At 44.1% G+C, this 20,875-nt stretch overlaps 2 protein-coding genes across 2 annotated transcripts; one reads left to right on the top strand and one right to left on the bottom strand.

Moving 5' to 3' along the window:
• Positions 1-121: 121 nt before the first annotated feature.
• Positions 122-12,433, bottom strand: LOC143333599 (dysbindin-like). The gene is made up of 4 exons (XM_076751711.1): positions 12,188-12,433; positions 1,275-1,427; positions 1,047-1,190; positions 122-963 (listed from the first exon to the last, which is right to left on the bottom strand). Exons 1-4 carry the CDS (start codon positions 12,228-12,230, stop codon positions 707-709), a joined length of 597 nt encoding a protein of 198 aa, XP_076607826.1. The 5' UTR covers positions 12,231-12,433; the 3' UTR covers positions 122-706.
• Positions 12,434-13,935: 1,502 nt separating this feature from the next.
• LOC143333585 (uncharacterized) lies at positions 13,936-20,774 on the top strand. The gene is made up of 4 exons (XM_076751687.1): positions 13,936-13,973; positions 15,519-15,642; positions 17,092-18,291; positions 19,278-20,774. Exons 3-4 carry the CDS (start codon positions 17,227-17,229, stop codon positions 19,635-19,637), a joined length of 1,425 nt encoding a protein of 474 aa, XP_076607802.1. The 5' UTR covers positions 13,936-13,973; positions 15,519-15,642; positions 17,092-17,226; the 3' UTR covers positions 19,638-20,774.
• Positions 20,775-20,875: the final 101 nt, after the last annotated feature.

Here is a 20,875-nt window from a genome sequence, read left to right as displayed (position 1 = left end):
TTAAACTTCCCCCGAAGCATCATTTTTAATTGCTGTCTAGATGCAGTTAAGGACTTGCACACTCGTCAAAGCACCTTGATATAACCAGCAACTCTTCTGTTGATTCTCAGAAACACATGGATATATTTTCTTCCTTTATTGTTAAAACAAAGAAATGTTGTGAGAGACTTGTTTAAAATTAGTGCTAGAAAACAGAATTTGCATTGGCAGGACGATGTGTTGCTTTCAAAAACAGTACATTTTAATAATCTGAAGCCTGCTACCTCTAACTTCACCTCAAGACATACTTCATCCAATTATTATTTTTCATTCCAGTCACTGCTTTACTGTCTTGGGTTGTGTTAATACTGGTACATACAAAATACAAAAGTCTGCGTTCATCAACTGCGAGTCCCGTGGGGTCAGAAACAGGTGAACACATGTCCTTCAAAACATGGCAAGACAAGAATGAAAGCAGGTGAGAATTCATTGGAAATCTCCATATTTACAGTTCATGGTCCCCACCTCCAAACCACACACAGGACCCAACCAACAACTCATGAATCAAAGGAAAGGTTGAAAGCAGCGATAGGAGGCAGTGTGTGGAAGACAGTCGAAACTGAGAGGCCTCTTTCATTAGCTCGGATACCAAAGTCAACTCTCTGCACCCTTCCACGGTGTCAGCTGTCGTGCTGCAGGTGAGCATCTAATGTGGAGATGGCGCATCCTATGATGACGGTGATGGAGTCTGACTTTTCACCTTCTCCAGCTCTTGAGGCACAGCTCTTCGCTTGACTGTGCTGGCGTGTGTCTCATCGTCCGACCTGACTACAGGGGTATCTGCCCCCTCGGCATTGATGGTCTGGCTGTCGGAAGAGGAGTTTGAAGATGTGGAGGACGTGCGGGACTTGGCCTCAAGACCCTCAAGGACATGTCGAAAGAGTCCATTACCGATTACCTCCTGGTCGTTGTTGTTTCCTTGGACTGTAAGTCAGATAGAAAATATTGTTAGGGATGTAACGTGCAGTCTGTCTTGTAATCTTTGTTCTATGTCTGGTTTGCCGTACCTGGCAGTGGGGAGGCCAGCACCCCCTCTTCTCCCCCAGAGCTGAAGAAAACATCCAAAGCCTCCTGGTCAGAGATGTCAATCAGCTCCATCTGGTCCAGCAAGTCCACGTTCACCTCCATAGAGGAGATGCTGCCAATTGGAGCTGCAGGAGAGGGGTTGGAATGAAATGATGTGCATTTGTGCATGAACGTGTGTTTGTTTGTGCTTATTGATTTGCAAAACTCACGCCTCTTGTAGTCTCGGATACAAAGGTGCGCCGAGGACAGGTAAACGTCGACATCATGCTGGAAGACCTCCTCGAAGAAACGCTGCCTCTCTCTCAACTTAAGCTGCTGTGCTGCGTCCACATCTGGGAGCCTCTGGCCACGCTCGGTCTCCGCTGGCGATCACAACAGAAGGACAAGGAGTTAGATAGCAGCTCGGGTAAAGTGCCTTATCTGATACCTGGAGATTAGAGGCCAGAGAACATGTGAGGCTGCATTCCAGTCAAACACTACACAAGAGGATTCCACAGACCGGCTCCTCCAATCTGCAGGCAGGCGTGCCAGTCAGCAAGATTACGTGGCTATGATGTGATACAGTCAGACACCTCTTACAGACACACAAGGGTCAAATGTTGGTATCCAGAAGGGGGAGACATTGAGCTGTAAGTGAGAGATATAAGGAAGTGGAATCTCCTTTTCATGGACTGCTGAGATTGCCTTTTGAAATTTAACATAACAGGGAGGTGTAACAAAAAATCACATATATCATAATTAATCAAATATGTTGATGATACATCTTAACTGTAAACAACTGTCTCCACTTGCCACTCAGCTTTCTTTACTATGATTCATTCCACTGATTCGCTGCTTTCTCTGTCAACACAAACAGATCAAATTGTTGCTTTTGTCAGAACAATAATCAAACACGCTGTCCGAGCCTGAACATTTCCAAAATCAGACCCGCAGATTCATCTGCAAAAGCAAGCTGTCAGGTCCTTTACAAAGCTGATCTTCTTTGAGATACCGTGCTGCGATCCTATTTCCCCCCTCATCAGCATCATTGTAATAAAGTTAAGTGCAAGTCCAATGTGTGTGAGTGGAGGGGTGAACTGCTGCAGTGACTGCAAGAGGAATGAGGAGAGGGGAAGTGCTCAGCTCAGTGATGTGACTGCCTGAGACTATGGCCTCCACTGACTGATGAGATGATATCAAATCTCTAATCATTTCCTACAATATATGTCAATGCAAAGAAAAACAACATATAGAAGTAGATTAAAAATACAAAGACAGCAACAACTGAGTTAAAAGATACAAAATTGCTTCCTTGAGGAGAGGCTGGCCTCAGTTTAAGTTCCCACCCATTCATTTTCTATGGGACACAAGCAAATCTTCTCACAAGGCATTAAGGCATTGCAATGTGGGACTCACCAGTAACGTAAAAATTGAAGTAAAGTTGAAAATCCTTAACTGTATGTAATTCAGAGCGAACTTAATCTCAGCGTGATTTGCTGAAAAACTGCCAAAGTATATGCTAATCAGCAGGCGGCTTACCTGCAAGCATTGACACACCTACTATGATGAGCAAGTGGCAGAGGACATGTAGCGCAATTTGTTCACCTCCAGCGGTTCTTCTGTGTTACAGTAAAAACCCACTGAAGGGGAATATGTAGCTGGAGCCAGCAGCCTGCTAGCTTAGCTTAGTACAAAGACTGAAAACAGAGGGAACCAGCTATCCTGGATCTGTCTAAAGGTAACAGAATCAGCTTACCAGCACCACTAAAGCCCACTGAACACACCTATTTGTTTTTACACATTGGGTTTTTGTATGGATGAAACAAATGAGGTATAACGTTTTAACTAGTGAGCTTCAGAGGTTCTGGTGGGCGGATAGAGCCAAGCTAGCTGCTTTCCTCTGTTTGCAGTCTTTGAGCTAAGCTAACCACATCCTTGCTGTAGCTTCACATTTACCCTGCAGATATGAGAGTGGTATCGATCTTCTTATCTAACTTTCATCCAGAAAGCAAACTGTTGCTTTACATTCATTTTATAGAAAAAGACACATCACATCTTTCAGCACATACTCCGACATGATGCAGTCTTTAAATACGAAGTGCATTTCCGCTGTTTCCCCCCTCATATTTTGCACTCATTGTCACTGGGGCACGGAGAGTCCGTTTTGAGGAGCTGTTGCAACCTGCAGACAGGGATTGGGCTAATTGGATAAGGCTTTCAAGCCATGTCTAAACTGTGAATACTGTCAAGATTATCCAGGCTGTGAGCAGCAGTCACAGCAGCTCTATAAATACACCACTGGGAGATGGAGGAAAGACGTTCAGCTCAGGATGTTTACAATGCCAGGAAAAGAAAGGATTCCAGGGATCTTCTGTTGTCTCTGACAATATAAAGAGACTCCCACTGACACAACCTGCCGCATAATCAACTACAGTGATGACTTAATAACTGCTGCAGTCAGGGTAATGCGGCAAACTGTAAATCCCAAAAATGTAGATGTTGCCTAAAAGCAGCAACAGGTTGCCACCCTCAGATTGCTGCATCAGCGCAGTCCCCCCCACGAGTCATGCCCAGGCACATGTCTGTGGTGACGGAAGGACACGCGCCTGTCACTGCAGCTCTGCTTTGCCCGATTTGACATCCTGCCTTCTCAGAACAGGGACTGCAATCAGATAGGCAGACAGCTTTGGAGGGAAGGGAATAAGAGGACAACTCAGACCATAGGGCTGGACCGGCTGACAGCACCTATGGGCATACAGTGTGTGTGTGTGTGTGTGTGTGTGTGTGTGTGTGTGTGTGTGTGCAGATATAAATGGGATTCCCTATGGACTGATAACATAAAAATCTACAAGCCAACTGACAGCAAAAAGTGATGAGTTGACAATGTCTGCCTTGACACAGTGACCATATTGTCATAGGCTTGTTTTGAAATTATAAAGCTTTTTATTATAATATAACTTTGTCAAACACCCAAAACAAACATTCATTTTCCATCCTTTCTTTCTATCTTGTTATGTGAAGTACTTGATGTATGAGATTTCTTGATTGAGCTGAAATTCTTGCATAAAAGGTGCTAATAAAGTTTTTTATTGTTATTTATTATCACTCTCTGCACCTGACTGCTCCTGTCATCCTCACTCATCTTCCCTCTTCCTCCTCATCATTCATCATTCTCTTCTCTTCTCTTAAAGGGCTGCCTACCAAGTGGTTGGAGGAGATAGAGTGTACAAGAGATGCATTTTGAAAAGTAATCCATATCAGTAGAGCAGAGACTGGAGTATTTTGCCTTTTAGTGCCGAGTATGGTTCAAGCTCCAGAGATTCCAGATCCAATGATTCCAATAATGCAAAATCAGTTTCTTTTGTTTGAGTCTCCCTGAGTAGTAAATGACTCCATCTTTTACACTCCACAGCTGTAGTTCACAACAAGACTTCCTGTGCCCGGTGACATCATCAGAGCTATTTTCACTACTGAAACTTCCTCCAGGGCCAAAGAATGCCCCTCCAACTACAGTGATTGATCACCTTTCTGAAAGCTGAGAGAGTACACCAGTTGGACTCACAATGGACAGTTGAGAAAACAAAAAGGATCAAAACCAAGGCTGCAAAACCAGAGATATCGTCTTTTTTATTCATCTTCCTTGTCAAAACATGGTGCCTACACCACCCACAGTGCAACTTAACCACAGACAGTTTGGTTGGAGATTCAGGTGTGTTATGCCAGCCTCAAGCAGAGATGAGGAGTGAGCTCCAGAGGTCTGGTTGGCTCACATCTCTCTAACCCTGCACCCCCACATTTTTCTCATTTTCAAACATGTAGTCTTCAATCCCAACAGACGCTGACTTTCAGCTGACTCACTAAGACCTGTTGAGAGATTCTGATGTGTAAAACGACCTTATTTTTCCACATTTAGTAATTTCCATCACTGCTCTTCACCAAACAGAGACAGGAGCAGATGTGACTACAAGGCCCCTGCAGGAGGCGATGTTGGAGATTCCACCTGCGCAGCCGGCAGGATGCTATTCCTTTCGTAGATGCAGTCCTCCAGAAGAAAAACGATCCTCTCAGATGGCAGGGGAACGATTGCACGTTGCTCTTCCCGTGTCAGTCATCTTCATGGCATTTTGTCTTTGCAGCACTTCTGTCTTTGTGTGGACGTCTGAGGCTGCAAGGCTGTGATGCTCTCTTCTCCTTGCATCGTTACACAATCAGGAACACTTTTGTCGAAGGGAGCAGCGCTGACAAAGCAGGATGTCAGTGACAATCAGGAGCTGCCTGTTTGACATGTGTGTTTGGATGAAAAGAGCTCCTTGTTTCACGTGACCAGCCGAGGACATCATGTCAAACAAAACACTGGATTTGTACTGGGTGAATGACTTTCCTTTCTTTTCTTGTAAAAGGAGAGCAGGCAGGACTCAAATAGCCCATCTGTGCTGCAAACGTCTCCAAGAAAACGATGCTTTTCCTGACAGGTTACAGGTTTAAACAAACTGCTTATCCTGGAGTTTTTTTTCCCCACTTAGTTTAACACTGATTGATCACAGCATTGATTGTTTCCACTTAAAGTCTGAGACCTGGGGAGAGCTAAAGGTTAGCTACAGATGTATATCCTCAAATCAATTCTGCTTCCCTATCCAGTTCTTTTTTCTACTGAATCACCTTGATCGATACGTCTTCCCTGTCCGGGGACGACCCCTGTGACCTCTGATTAGTGCAACCACTCGCATGGGAAAATCCTCTGTCACAAGAAAACCCTGGCCGCGGCGTCCACATGAGATCACATGTCTGGCCTGCTGCAGCCCCGCCACAACCCAGTCTTTAGTTTCATACCACAAGATGTCTGAAGGGCCTGTGGCCGCTCAAGAGACACAGCGGGGAGATAAACAACCTGCAGGCTGGAGCTTGACCTGATATTCTGCCTTGTTTCATTTGTTCTTTCTGTTTTCTTCTCTCACTTTCTGTCTTTTTTTCCTGTCTGTCTTTCTGTCTCTCATTCTGGTTCTGTCTTTTTTTCTCACATTGTCTCTCTACCTCTCTCTCTGCTACATCTTTTTTTCTGGCTTTCCCGTCTTTCTTCTCCCCCTGACATCTTTCTTTGCATCTATCCATCTGTATTTGTCTTTCTCTGATTTTTTTGACTCCTGTTGTCAGTTTCCTTCTGTCTGTCTTTTTCCTTTTCCCTTTTTTCAGTATTTCGTTCTGTCCCTCTGTCTACCTCTTCTGTTTCTCTTTTTGTCTTCTGTCTCTCCCCCTTCTTTCTAGCTTTCTTTCATTTTTTCTGTCTGCCTACCTGTCTCTGTCTCTTCCCCCCATGTTATGTCATGTCATGTCATGTCATGTGTCTGTCTCACACTCTGGCCTTTCTGTCTCCCCCTCTATCATTTCTCTCTCCCCCTCCTTCCTTCCTCTGGGTGCTCAGGGACTTGAGAAAGAAAAGGTCATAGATCAGGGCTCAGGACCAGCTGGATGTGCAGAATGACTGGGACAGACAGAAAGATAGAGACAGACTCAGCAGACCGGACATGCATGCACGCCGCTCTGCCTCCCCACATAAAGACAAACCCAGATCCTCCGCTCAGGGGGCAGAGATAGAAAGGGCCCATTCAGAGCCGGACAAAAGCAGAGATGCAGGGGAACGGGACTGGCCTGCACTCCTTAGACATGATTTACAGGAACTCACTGGATGTAGCAGAAGGTAAATACCGAAACTGAGCCTTCAGTTACTTTAATACATCCTTAACTGATCGTGAGATGTTAAGTTCTTCTTTTTCTGCCCCCCCCCCCCCCCCCCCAATTAAACTCCCATGAAAACTGTGTCATGATGAGACAGACTTCTCAGAAGACCCATGCTCAGCTGCCAGCAGATATAATGCATCATCCCCACATGACGATACAGAGATCATTCAGTGCTCTTCTGTCTTCCCTTTGAATGCATATTTTTTCCAAACAGAGAAAACAGAGCATATTTTCTAGTGCAAAATCTATAAATGCAAAGAATCAGGTCACTCTCTGCATCTGTTTAGCATCTGAACGTCATGTGCCTTTTTCCACTGTCATGTTTTTGAGGAAGGCACCCTGAAACGCTGTTGAGAAGCACCAGCAGAACACCAGCACAGGCAACACATTGATCTGAAAGCTAAATGAAGGGACAGGAGGGCTCGGTGTCACCCACAGGCTGCCATTAGCCCATCGCTGTGCTAAATGAAAATGTGAGCTCTGTGGCAGACTCCCCTGTGACGGGAAAGGGAAGGTCAGGGCAGAACAGAGCGGAGTCAACCGCCTCTTCTCAAGAGCCTGTTGTTTTTACACTGAGGGAGCAGCTATGACTATAACCCCACAGTAAACAGTAGTTAAACAGAAACCCCAGTGGGCACCATCGTTTCCTCCTCTGCTTTGATTATAGAGCAGTTTGCCAGACTCTTAGTTTGAGTCTGTTCATCCAAGCCGAGGCTTTTTCTGAGAAGTGGCTTCTTTACACAAATGGATGAGGGCATCCTTGTTTTAAGGGCTCTGGTGATGGTGGCACACACTTCCATGCTTTGCCTCAGCCATCCCACCATTAGGTGGAAGTAGCAGACTGCCAAGAAATGCAATGTCAGTGGTTTGAGCAAAACAAAGTCTTACGGCTTTGTGGCTGTTCCCAAACAACAGTCTTATTCATACAATGTCTTACATATACAGAAATGAATGAATATGGTAAGAAATGAATGAATGAATTAATATGTAGACAGATATTAAAACACATATAGAAATAACATTTTGAAAGTGCCAATACATAACTAAACAATAAACACATATAGAAATAATAGATTAGAATAACAATATATAAATGAATGCTAAAATAAGTATGCAAATAAATAATCAAAGAGGGCAGTCAATGAACAAATTAGATTAAAAAATGAATAAATGATAAGAAATACATACAGAAATAAACATTTAATAATGACTCAAATAAATCAGTTTATTTTTGCATTATTTCACATTATTTCTATGATTTTTTTCCATTTCCTTTTTCTGCATTTCTATTTCAATCACTGAAACATACTGATGCAGGTATATATAAATAACTAAAGTAGAAATGTAGATTTATCAAAATAAATAGAAAGATGTATTTACTTCCCAATTAATTACAAACACCTATTTATAAATTATGTATTCAATTATATGTTTCACTTTGTATTTATCTCTTTGCGTATTGGTGAGTGAGTCATTTTTTTGTCTTCTGTATGTCAGTGTCAGTGTCCTCTTCTTCTCCTTCTTTTTGTCTCTCACGCACAGTGTGATTGTATGTATATTAAATGGACGAGGCATGATCATCTGCTGACACAAAGACAGCCATCGACTCCTCGGACGGACCTGAAACTCTTAGGTAACGCTTGTTTGGGCTGAGGCCCCTGCAAATAGACTGGCTGCCCTTTCTACCCAGACACTTTTTGTCAGAGGAGAGAGATTTTATTTCACATGGATGGGTTCCCAACTCTGTCAAGAGAGAGAGAGAGAGAGGGTGCAGAAGAAGGCAATGAATGGCTGTAAACACAGAAAGTTAGCAAGGAGAGTGAGGGAGGAAAGGTCAGGCAGGACAGGAACACTCACAGAAAGGCTAAAAATGAGGAGGAGGATGTCTTTAAAAAATCTAGAGCGTGGTGGTAAAGAGAGGTTAGCCAAAAGTGAGTCAACACAGGGGTGTGGGTTGTGGAGATGGAGAGGATAGAGAAGGAATTCTGCACGGGCTCATTAGTTTAAAGAGGACGTCTTGTTATTTTTACTGAGAGGCTCTTCCATAGCTTCCAGCACAGTATTGACCTCAACAGCAGCAGCAGGTTGTTAACAGTCTACAGCTGGTCATTAGCGGGTCGGTCTCTTTGCTGGGGCTGCTATTGTAATTAATGGTGTCTCAGTGGTTATGAAGAACAGTGCTGCAACCGCTTCTACAGGTAGAAGATTTATCCTGCTCTATCGGCAAGAGCTGAGCTGCAGTGACAAACTGCATGTGCTAATTTATCACAACATTAAAGATGCCGAGTGCCTGAGCACATCCTGGTTAGCACATCCCCAGAGCTGCCACTCCTGCTGTTTTACAGGTTTCTGTTTTCTAATGGTTGCAGTTTCAAACCATCACTTTGCTTGTTTATACTGGATCTATTTCTCATTCCTCAGGAGAGAAAATGCCATGAAGTAAAGTGGAACAGACACGTGGCCACGCATGTAAAATGGGCAATAATATCTTTGGAGAAGATGCTCTTGCTCTGTCTCACGCTATCATTTTTGATGTCTCTCACTCCTTATTTTCTCTCCAAATGAGCTGCCATTCACTGGGCTCCAGTTGCAAGGACAGTGAATTATTTATACAAGCCGTTGATGTGTGTTTGTGTGCCTGTCTGGTCTGTACCTCAGTTCATGCTTTTGAGCGTTCCCATTTGCATATTAGATCTGGTTGTTTTCTCTGGGACAAAGCAGTGTCCAGCACCATCAGCCCAGTCCGTCTGGACAACAATGACATCAGTGTTAACCCTCTCCTTCCTTCCCTCCTGCCTGGATTACACCCAGACTGACAATGGGACTGTTTGTAGGTCAGTGTCTTGTCCCACTGCCCTCCATAAGCCCACAAGCAGACTGACATGAGTTCTGATCAACACAATAGGCTTCATCAGCCGACAGTGCTGACATACCCATGTTTTCTCTACAGTGAATAATCCTCTTTTCCAGAATGGCTATTAATAAATACTAGAATTTAATTAAAACAATCCAACTAGCCAATAATGCTCAAAACTCTGCAAGGGCTGTAGAATCAGTGTATCAGTAATCATTAGTGCATCTGGAGTGGCTGTCAACAGTCTGACAGAGGACATGGCAACATAGTTGAGCACAGAAAATCCTGTCACATTTATATCAGATAATTAAATCTGCAGTCACACTAAAAAAAACCTGAAATGATCTCAGGGAGGGTGACCGAGTATCCTCTCTGTCTAACTGTGCCTTAACAAGACAGCGAGGCAATCAGAGAAAGTGTTCTTTCACCATTAAACCCTCATGCTGCCTCTCCACGCAGCGGTTATGGATGTTTTTCTGTAGGAATGTAAATGCTCCACTGTGTTAACCGGCTAGTCACTAAACTTTGCCTTGGTCTGCCATGGGCAGGTCGGGTTTTTACGGATTTTAAGGTGAAAACAACTGTGTGAGAGTGAAATGAAACAGTAAAGTTACAGCCTCTAATACCAAAACAATGAACTGAAGATCATTTGATCCCTCTGTAGAGCTGAGAGGAACCACAGAGTTAAAGTTCTCTGCATCGATCCCTTTCACACACACACAGAGTCATTGTTGATTGCTAAATAAAAAAAAACAACTTTTTTTTTGTATTTTTCTAGATAGAGGGATAAGACATTTCTTCCTCCCAGCAATTTAAGCGCCCCAGTGAACAATCTGCAAATCAGTAACTGATCAAACAGCTGAATTTGTCCTACATGGTTTACACATTTGCAAGAACGTTCACATGATGAATTGCTATTGTCTGTCCGTTGAGGGTTCTGAACTCTCTGTGTATGCCTGCAGGCCTTAGTGCCGTCTATACCCGGAGGATTCAGCTGAACACTGAGTAGATGGATTTGTTAGAAAACTAATGAGAGGAGCTGCTCTGTGTCCCCAGGGCTGCACGGCTTAGACCGTTGAATTGATGGGAACTTTATTCAGCCAACCATGTAAGGCTGTTCAGCGTATTCACACAGAAACACACACACATATAGTTAAAGTGCTGACACGCCACAAGGCAGAATAATCTGTGTATTTGCCCTCTGTGAAGCTTTCTCACATTGGTAGGCAACAATCCTGCGGTGGTTAGAAAGCAGAGCAGCACAGCGGAGATAGAAACTCTATGTATTCCTCAGAGTGTGATCATTTAAAGATACAGACAGTACATGACATGGATTTTTACCCCTCTAATGAGCTCATTAAACAGAATCGACTCCTCAGCCCTATCCGGGTTATCTCCACGGGGACTGGGCTAAGAATATATAGAGAATAGAAACAATTCCTTCTACATCCAATACCCTGCCATCTGTAACACTCTCTCAACAGCTGGTCACTCCTTCACTCCACAGCACAGCCATGTGCCGCTCTCTGGCACATTCCCACAATAATCAAAACGTGACAGAGCGGACTGCGCGGCCGCAGAGGCGGCGAGGCAGAGCAACAGATGGGAGATGTCTTCTCTGGACTCGCAGCCCTGATTCTTTTTAGCCTCATGAAATCACACGCTGATCTCACTGGGACTAATTCAATTTCAGGTCTGTGAGTCCTGTCTGGGTTGGTGTGTCTGTGGAACGAGCTGCAGACCCCGCCGCAGTCAGCCGACTCTGATGAGATCTGCAGGCACAATCCCATTAGAAATAAGAGATCTTTGTCTGGAGCTCTGCCTCAGTGTGCGTGTGTGTGTGTGTGTGTGTGTGTGTGTGTGTGTGTGTGTGTGTGTGTGTGTGTGGGAACGCATCCCTGTTCCTGTGCAAAGAGAGTGTGACCTATTCATTTGGTATTAGTGAACATTACTCAGGGAGATGATTCAACATTCCTGTCTGATTTTTTGGCTGGCATAGCACTTGGACCAATCACTTCAGGCAACATCAACACAACGGCAGCTATTTAACACACTGGCTGAGCTGTCACACCGGCCCCTACAATGTATCTGACACACACACACACACACACACAGACACACACAGCTTTTACCTCAAATATGGTCAACTAGTGCCTTTTCCTCACTTCCTTGACATTCATTTCACACCATTTAATATAACATAGACACTGGATTTCACATAAGAAAGGATTTTTGACAGTTTAGAAGGTGATATGTGAAATACACAATGTGGACAAACGGTGGGGGTTTCACCTCAGCTGCATCAGTGCACATTCCAGACATGTGATGCTTGAAACGTAGCTTGAGTTTCTGTTTCTTTGCCTTAAATGTTCAGTCTGTGCGTCTGCTGTACGCCTGGCGACCAAATATGGAGAATTATTTTCTCCTCTCTAATGTCCTGCTCTACATCTAAAAATAACAACTGTGTTAATGGAGCAAACTTGTGGTTGAATCTCCAAAGGAGCTAAAAGCTGAGTTTCTGCAAAAGGTTTAGAAGTTTTAAAAATGACTCACAGGGCAGGCGTTTGTTGTGGAGGTTGGCTGATGAGGAGCTCATGCTGTTGCTGGAGTAGTCGTAGGAATCAGGGATGATCAATCAGAGATGGTGAGTGTGTGACGGCCGCTCAGCCCAGTGAGAGTTCAGCAGAGAGGCTGCCGATCATCTCCCACCGCCTCTGCTCCAAGTGACTGATGCTGACTGCCACGCCGCTGCTCTCCTTCCCCGCTCCCCTCTTCCCCTCAGTGGACTCTGAGCCACTTGGATGAGGAGAGAACAAGTTTGTGGCTTTGTGGAGCTGACCAGCTGACCAATGACAGGGAGGAGGGAGGAGTTGAGGGAGAGCGAGGAAGGGATTGAGAAAAGGGAAGGAGGGATTTTATGTAACAGAGTGGAAAATACCAAGGAGAGACAGACACATGCCTTTGTTATTTTTGTCTTCTTACACGCCCCCCTCCCTCCCCCTCTCCCTCCCCCTCCCTCCCACCTCTTGTTCCCTGTCTCCGTTATTGTTGCAGATTTAAATTCTCTTTCTTCTGTGTCACCGTCAGGCTCAAGTGATGTCACAAATGTTACATGAACGCTCAACAAATATCCCATTCAAAGTCTTATATTGTTAATTTTCACAGTTGTTTTAGTATTAATTGAATGGCATTGACGATCCTGGAGAATTTAAAGGCTTCTTCACAAAGACCATTTTGTTCCTTGCAGTATAATAGATTCTGAATGAGTAACTAATATCATTATCAAATTTTGTTACAACTAGCTGTTAAATACAAATAGATTTCCTATTCAAACTCGAATAGCAGTGTTTTTTTACACAAAATAGTTTTGGATGAATGTCCTACAGAAAGCATTTGCAGAAAGATCCATGACGCTGAAACTACTGGTGGTTAATGAATCAGTCAGTTTGCACTGGGTTAATGTGCAACTTCTTAGATAATGTGTAAAATAGTGAAGTTGTTTTTATTTCCATTGTGATTCCAGTTCAGTCCAGTGAGGATTTGCAGCTTCTCTCTTTTATATTATTGTGAAATGTATTTATTTGGGTTTGAACAAATCAAGATATTTAGGACATTTAAGGGAATTGTAGTGGCTTTTTTTCACTGTCTTCTGACATTTTACAGACCAAACAATTAATCGCTTCATTGAGAAAATGGTATAGCCCAATTTCACATTTCTAGTTGTTGTTAGTTTTAGCAGAATTTTGTTCTTTGTGTTTTTTGTTTGTTTGTTTTTCTTAACAGCGTTGACATTGATTTGTATATTTTTATAAGAAATTCTTAAATCACTGATCACCAGCTTTAACAACCTAGTGCTGCAGCACTTTGGTGGCCAAGAACTTTGGTTCCAACTTTGAGTCCAAACCAGGGACTTTTGTTGCTTGTCTTTCCAGTCTTTCTCACCTCATTCCCCTCTGACTCACCAGTATAAGTATTAAACACTAAACCAACCAAAAAAAAAAAAACAACTTGAATTTGGATCAGAGTCAAGAAATGAAGACCATAGCAGACTCTCTGACTGTCTGTGTGTCCTGGACACCATCTAGTGGACAACAGCTGACATTTCGACTTTGTCTAAGCTACACTGGCTGATTACACAATATTTGCAGGCAGAGGCTTCACAGAGCAGCATTACATCATCACCTTTGTCCAGAACACTGTACTGGTATTTGAGAGGCTTTAAAGAGTGCCTTGCTTCAGATACACACAGGAAACGTTGCTGATGTGAGAATCTGTTTGTGAGAATAAGCACACAGTGAGCTAACCTGTTGATCATCCACAACTCCATCATCCACAAAACGTATGTATTTTTTTACTTTATAACAATTGAAATTATTTTCATTTAAAGACTAAAAAAGCATGGTGCATAATTGTTTACATAAGACAACATATTAATAACAGACCTTAATCTGCTTATGTCTACAAGTGCATGAGCACAGAAACTTTCACGACTGAAAGTCACACTTGGCATCTGTGTGAGACTGAAAAATGAAACGTCAAATACAGGCAGTAATTTAGCAGTTGGGAAGTGGTGGGAGTGACTGGCGATTTCTATCAATAAAAACACACTCTTCGTAAATGTCAGTGGTTGTGGTGGTTAAGCCTGAATGCGCTAGTTGTGGCATAGACTGCAATGCAGCCTTTTACATTGCCGTGAACTCTCTCCAACACGTGTGTGTGTGCGTGCATGCATGTACATCAGAGGATGAAAAAAACAGAGAGAAAACAGAGACAGAGAGAGAGAGAGAGAGAGAGAGAGGGCAGAGGAAGCATGATGTGACTCAAAGTGAGAAATCCTCTTCACCTCAAGCTAAATTCTGCGTGGGCTTTCTCATGACTGGGGGTTCACCTGCTGAGGCCCTGCAAAATCAATAGCTGAGACCTGGGCTGCTGTGCTGCTGAGGCAGCCACGAAGCAAAGGCCAAGTCCTCTTTCTTGTGTTTTAAAATGAGATGTAAGGGGGAGGCAAGAAAGCAAGCAAGAAGAAAGTGAGGAAAAGTACATACACAGCGAGCAGGCAGCAGGGCGTGGGTGAGGGTGAGGGGACACTGTTAATGTTGTCTGCACAACCATGAAAGGCCTTCTTTTCTGCAGAGGATTGGCTCCGGCACTTAATGCTGACCTTTGAACAGTTTGCTCAAAAGCAATTACCGGCCATTTCAAAGCATTCATGCATTTCGGTGTCTTGCTCATTGAGGATGAAGCACTATACGTCTGCATCTTCCCATTGAGGTGAGAAAAGCAGGCAGTGAGAAATGGAGGAGGAATTAACAACAAGCGGGGGCTATTAGCTATCAGATTGCAGATGTCATAGCAAGATTTCTGTTTCTGCTTGTGTGTGTCCAGGCTAGTCTAAAGCACCGGTTTCCCACCCTCACTATACCAGGCAACACGCCAAAGCCATCAGGCAGTCATACGCCTACCATCAGCTGAGGAGTTGCACAGCAGTCTCATTTCTAATTATACACCCAACAACAGAGAGCTATGGAGTGAGGCAGAGAGTGGAACATGGAGAGAGGAAGAGGAGTGTGATTACAAATGGAAGAGAGGCTGAGAGTGCTACTCAGCAGCAAACACAGGGTGAAAAAGTTCAGATGTGAGAGATTGAGAGAGAGAACGAAAGAAAGTAAGAGAGGGTGAGGGAGAGACATCAAATCTGTCTGAGAAAGGTTAACAGGACCGACTGACTAAGTAGAGTGGGTGTGTAAAATGTAAAAGCGAGTAGGAGGGAAGAGAGAAAGGAAGAGGAAAAGAGAAAAGGAGGAGAGCGTGTCTGATAGACAGTCTGTTGAGCTTGTCTGGGTGCCTCTGATCACTCTGCTCTGTTTTGCCTTTACACCTGCAGCCTGGAGAGACGACACAAAGCCAGACAGGTGTGTGTGTGTGTATGTGTGTGGAGCATCTGTGGACATGGATGGACATGCTTTGTGAAGATGGAAGCGCAGAGGGACGGGTGGATGGAGGCACATGTGAGTAAATCTCCAAAACGATGCTTCTGAAAACCAGTTTATCTTGATTTATGCAGCATGTTCGTGTCTTTTACTTCACCAAGGGAGCCAGTCATGATATATTAGTTATATTAGTTATGACATTAGTCTAACTCTGAATGCATGGCAGAGGAACTCTTTGCAGTCTGTGGGATGCAGCACCAGAGGTTAAATTTGGTTGTGTTGTGCAACAGCACCATAGATAGAAACGTTAAGCTGACTATGTGCAATATTGCCACTACTGATATGCAAATAAACCTCAACACAGATTATCGTCATCATGATAGCACCAAACACACTAAACACTGCTGTGTATTTCATTTCCGCAGATTAGCGCCCTGTAGTGAAATGCTCGCCTCATAAGGTTATTCAGCCTGGATAGCATTACATTATGGGCCTGTTTGGGTCATGATCTGATCATACCTGTGTGTCGGTCACTGTGAGTAAGAAGCCCACACATCTGAGTCATTTGAATGAATTTGCATTTACACTGCAGGCATTTAGCTGACAAATACTTATCTATTTATGCCTCATGGTATAATGCTGAGTGCTCGCACAGGAACGCCAGTGTAATGTCTGATCCCACACACACATAATAGGGGAACAGCTCATATCAGACGTGCATGTCATGCAGAGTGACAGAGGTCCATTCAGCAGCGGTGCTCAGCGATGATGGTGACATAATACAGGGTAAAGAGATGAGCTTTGCATTGACAGGCTGTAAAAGTCCTGCACTGCCCTCTGCCTCCTTGCATCATTTTGTGTTAATAGTGTGTGTGCAGAATAGGTAAGAAACTGTTAAGTGTGTGTGGGGCCGCAAAGAGCTTATATTTAGCCCCTCTCAGTGAACTGACTCACCACTCAGTATGCATGTAAGCAGGAGGATGGGGTTTCAGTAGTTTCTGGTGTTGGAGATCACTTCAGTCCCACGAGAAAGATGCAGACTGGGGTTGTGAGTTTAACATCCTGCACCTGAATTCACACAGTTTCTTTTGTTTCCAGTGAAGAATGTCACCATGACAACTTCACTGAAAGATTACATTAACCTTGTGGTAAAATCTAACCTCTAACTTTCTACCCACCCCTAACCTTTTGCTTTGCATTGTCCTCACTACACTCATTCCTTCACCAACCACAGTGTGCACCACTTTGTTACCATAGTAACTTTTTTTTAACAAAGGAGTTGGTAGATGTCCATCAAACTAAACCCAGTCAATATGACAATTGGTGGTTGGAAAACCTTCATTTGAAGCTGATGGTGAAGTTATTATCGATATGTCAATGGGCATATTTAGATGCACAGATGACACCAGGAGGCAAAGAAATCTTTGGAAAGAGAGAGAAAGCCTCAGACAGACAGAGAGAGTATGAATAGACAATTTAATGATGAGGATATAAAGCGCACAAATATTTGTGTCTTCTACTTTTCAGATCATGATGACCTTGGACTTATCTATCTGCAACGCTTGCCAAGACACTGGAGTCTGTGTCACATGATCACAACGCCCCCTCAGCTTCTACAGAAGGGCATACAGGGCCAGTGTGAGTGACGAGCAGCGTGAGCCAATGAGCTTCACAACGAACCCAGGTCTCGTCCCAGACAGGGACAACCTCCCGCTCAAAAAGAGGGACCAAAGACGGAGATCACCACCACCACCACAGCAGCAGCAGCAGCAGCAGTGTGACGCTGTGACATTCAAGGCTCCTTATCCTTATAAGAGCCACACTGAGTTTAAGACAAAACACACGGGCCCCTTCCAGCCCGTGCCGAAACGTGTTCCCGCACTGTACCAGCCCTGGATGCAGACACCCACCAGGTCCAAACCTCAGGTCCTCTCTGCTTTCAGGGAGCATCACGGCTGGGCAGAGTGGAGAGAGTTCAACCCTCTGCACCTTGGTTGGGACTTCTCTCGCTACTATCAGCATCACAGCCACTTGTCCAACGTACCTGCACTCCACCCGGACCATCACCACCACCCCTCCAGATTCATGCCCGTCTCCCTGGTCAATGACGGTTTCCAAAGGGTGGGTGGGGCGTACGGCTGGGAGCAGCTCAAAACCTTAAGGGACAAGAGTTTAAACACAGAGCGGGAGAGCAATGAGAGGAATAAAGGACCATATGTGAGGAGAAGAGACAGAAAAGTTGAGTGTTTTCCCAAGGTTGAAAAGGGAAGCCCTCCATCGTTGACATGCCTGTCTCGCTCTCCACATGGGGACCTTACACTGCAACATGATGCACAGCACAAATCAGCAAAGGTTGTTAAAAATCCCATTTCTGGACCTGCCTACATAAGATTTCCTCCCGACAATAAGTCAAGCAACACTTGCACATCCACGACGAAGGACTCGTCAAGACCTTCTGATCTCATCTCTTTTGAGCAGGCTTCTTCCTCGTCATCCTCTCCCAACCATTTCCCCTGGCTGCTCCCTCACTTTGTGGCCGGCTCTCTGATCGAGCTCAGAGATGGACGGCTGAGGAGGGTGGAACACCTGCAGACAGAGGACTTCATGCTGGGATCACTGGCCTGTCCAGACCTGCACCTGAGCTGCTGCACGGTGCAGAGCATCTCCCCCTCAGCCTCCTCCTCCATCTCACGTCTCCTCATCCTGCTTCATGACCAGCAGACCCAGGTGAAGGAGAATCACTTTGTGGTATTCACCATTCACTGCAGACCCTTCACAAGCAGTTGGCATTATTCTTTTCATGCGGTATAACTACAGAATGTTGCATGTAGGTCATATCTGAGATGTTGTTCTGTAAATGCAAAATTTTCGACATTCCATCCTTGTAACTGATTGAATGGGACTAAGCTGCATAATACAAATTCTTAAATCCTCTCAAATTCTTAAAGAAAAAATACCTTTGGTCAGGCTTTTACAATGGCATGTTAAAGGATAAGGCTGGTGATATTTTGTATTTTTCTACTCTGAACAAATACAACGAAAAGACCAAAACCAGCAAAGAACTGATTTGTCTAACAAGTACTGGCTGTGAAGCCAAACCCTGTATATCTTATGTGCCACAGAGCTCCATTGTTGTCCAAAAACTATTAAAATACAGAAATTAGCCACACCGCTGCACTGAGTGACTTGCTCCTTCATTACAATGAACATGGGCACTCCCACACAGTCCCAGTGCCATTTAATACTGTCACACAAAATTTATATTAATCTGCAGCAGATATAGTCCACAAAAAATGCACTACCCATTTAATGTTTGAGTGAGGTGCCTCAGGAGCAGATTTTCAAAGATTTAAACAAAATAGCTATTGATATCTAATGACTTTGGTGGGACCTTAACCTAACTTCACACTGGATGGTATTTATGCATGACAATGTTTTGCATGTGGTTAAAAAAAAAAAAAAGACAACTACTGGGTGCAAATAGCACATGTGCAATTATCAAAAATTATCAAAGGTCTCTATTCAATGTAGAGAATGTTACAGGTAAACGTTGGTGTTTCAGTGGTTTCAAACAAGTCTAAATCATTCAATTTGTCTCATTGTATTGCATTTTGACATTAATTTAGCACAAGTAGAACAACACCACCTCCTAGTGAACAAGTGTGTAAGCTGCATGTCTGTGTCTGATCCTCCTGTACAACGTCCTCCTGCAGGAGCTGGTGGATGTCTACGTGGAGTACCCATTCTTTGTGCGCGGGCGGGGCTGGTCGTCCTGCAGCCCTCAGAGGACTGCTCGTCTCTGTGGCCTGCAGTGTCGCCAGCTCAGTGTGGGGGACGTCTGCCTGGCTCTCACCCCTGTCTCGGCCCCCCGGTCTCCACCGTCAGCCACTCTGGAGCCAAAGACCTCCCCCATGAAGTCGGAGGGAGGTTGTGAGTCCCTAAAGGCCCCACAACCCCATGTTCCCCCAGGCCCAGAGTGGCCAGCAGGGGGGCAGAAGAAGGAGGTGGAGGGGGTCCGGAGGAGACACTATTCAGCCCCTGAGTTGAGAGGTCCAGGGACTAACTGCATGTAGTGAGAAAGTTCACTGTTTTATGGACAGGAAGCAAATCAGTCTTTTAATATTTCCTATATTCAGCCAATTTCTGCTGTCTTTCTACCTCCTGAATCATATTTCTGTGCTTGACTGTGGTGTTTAATTCTATCTAAGGAGTAAAAGCTGAAGGAGAATGATAAGATTAACTCTCAGGATCCCCCAGAGATCAACCTGCATTAGCATATTTGTCGAGGTCGACTGTGAGAGTTCAGTAAAACATCACACTTCCTGCAAGCCTGATCAGAGTCGATCGTCGTGCAGAATTCAGATCTTATTCACATGAGAATTCAGTCAACTTAGAACATTTTTGTCAGGACCAAAGTGTGTCTGTGTCGCTGCAGGGAGTTGCTTCAGTGACACCGAATTTGAGAAAGATCGTGTAGGTTCAATGAATATTTTCAGTTTGGGTTTTAAAGTGAGCATTCATATTATTCTTAGCAGTTCTGACACAATCAGCCCACACTCCCTCAGGTCCTTCACAGCTCATCATTGTTTAAAGTTTCTCTCTCTTCTGCATAATATTATGGAAGACTTCTTCTTTACAATCATAAATGACAGATATCGTTCCAGATTGCAGCGTATCCTTATTAATGCCAGGAACCTTTCTGATAAAACAGTCCTCCCTTTGACAGTGAATTTTTACATCAACGTCACTTTTCAGTAGGATCTAGTTTTACGCTTCTACCTCTTTTTTCTATTTAAGGTGACAGATACATCTGTGTTTTTAACAGTGTGGGTTGTGTTGTGACGTGCTCTGTTGGAAGCTCTCAGCTTCTCTGTGAATGTCAGTGTGAGTGTCTGTATTTGCCTGGTTCTCACACATGACATGTAGATGCTTTGCTTTTGTACCGGTGCTCCTTTTTAAATGTCTGTCCCATAGATAAGAGTGGACATGCTCATGCTATCTCAAAGAACTTTAAAAGCACAATCTGTGATCAGTGTACAGTACCTCATGTCCTCACTGCAATGTAGACATTTAGACAGACTTGAAAAAAAAAAAATCCGGACCACAGGGACTCAATTATGATGCCACAATTGGGGCAGACAAGGTGCTGTAATCACAGATCGAGTCTTAAACCAGTGACATGGTTTTCTCACTTTTAAATAAATTTGTCATGTGTAAAATCTGCTGCATGCTTTTTCTCCAGAACATTGTATCTACAAGCAGAAGGTGCTTTGAACACCACTGTTAGGAACACCATTGAGTTCAAATGAGG

This window comes from Chaetodon auriga, chromosome 2 (assembly GCF_051107435.1).
Source record: "Chaetodon auriga isolate fChaAug3 chromosome 2, fChaAug3.hap1, whole genome shotgun sequence".
Lineage (NCBI taxonomy): Eukaryota > Metazoa > Chordata > Actinopteri > Chaetodontiformes > Chaetodontidae > Chaetodon > Chaetodon auriga.
The sequence above is the reverse complement of the archived record's forward strand: the minus strand, read 5'-3'. Positions and strand labels throughout refer to the sequence as shown.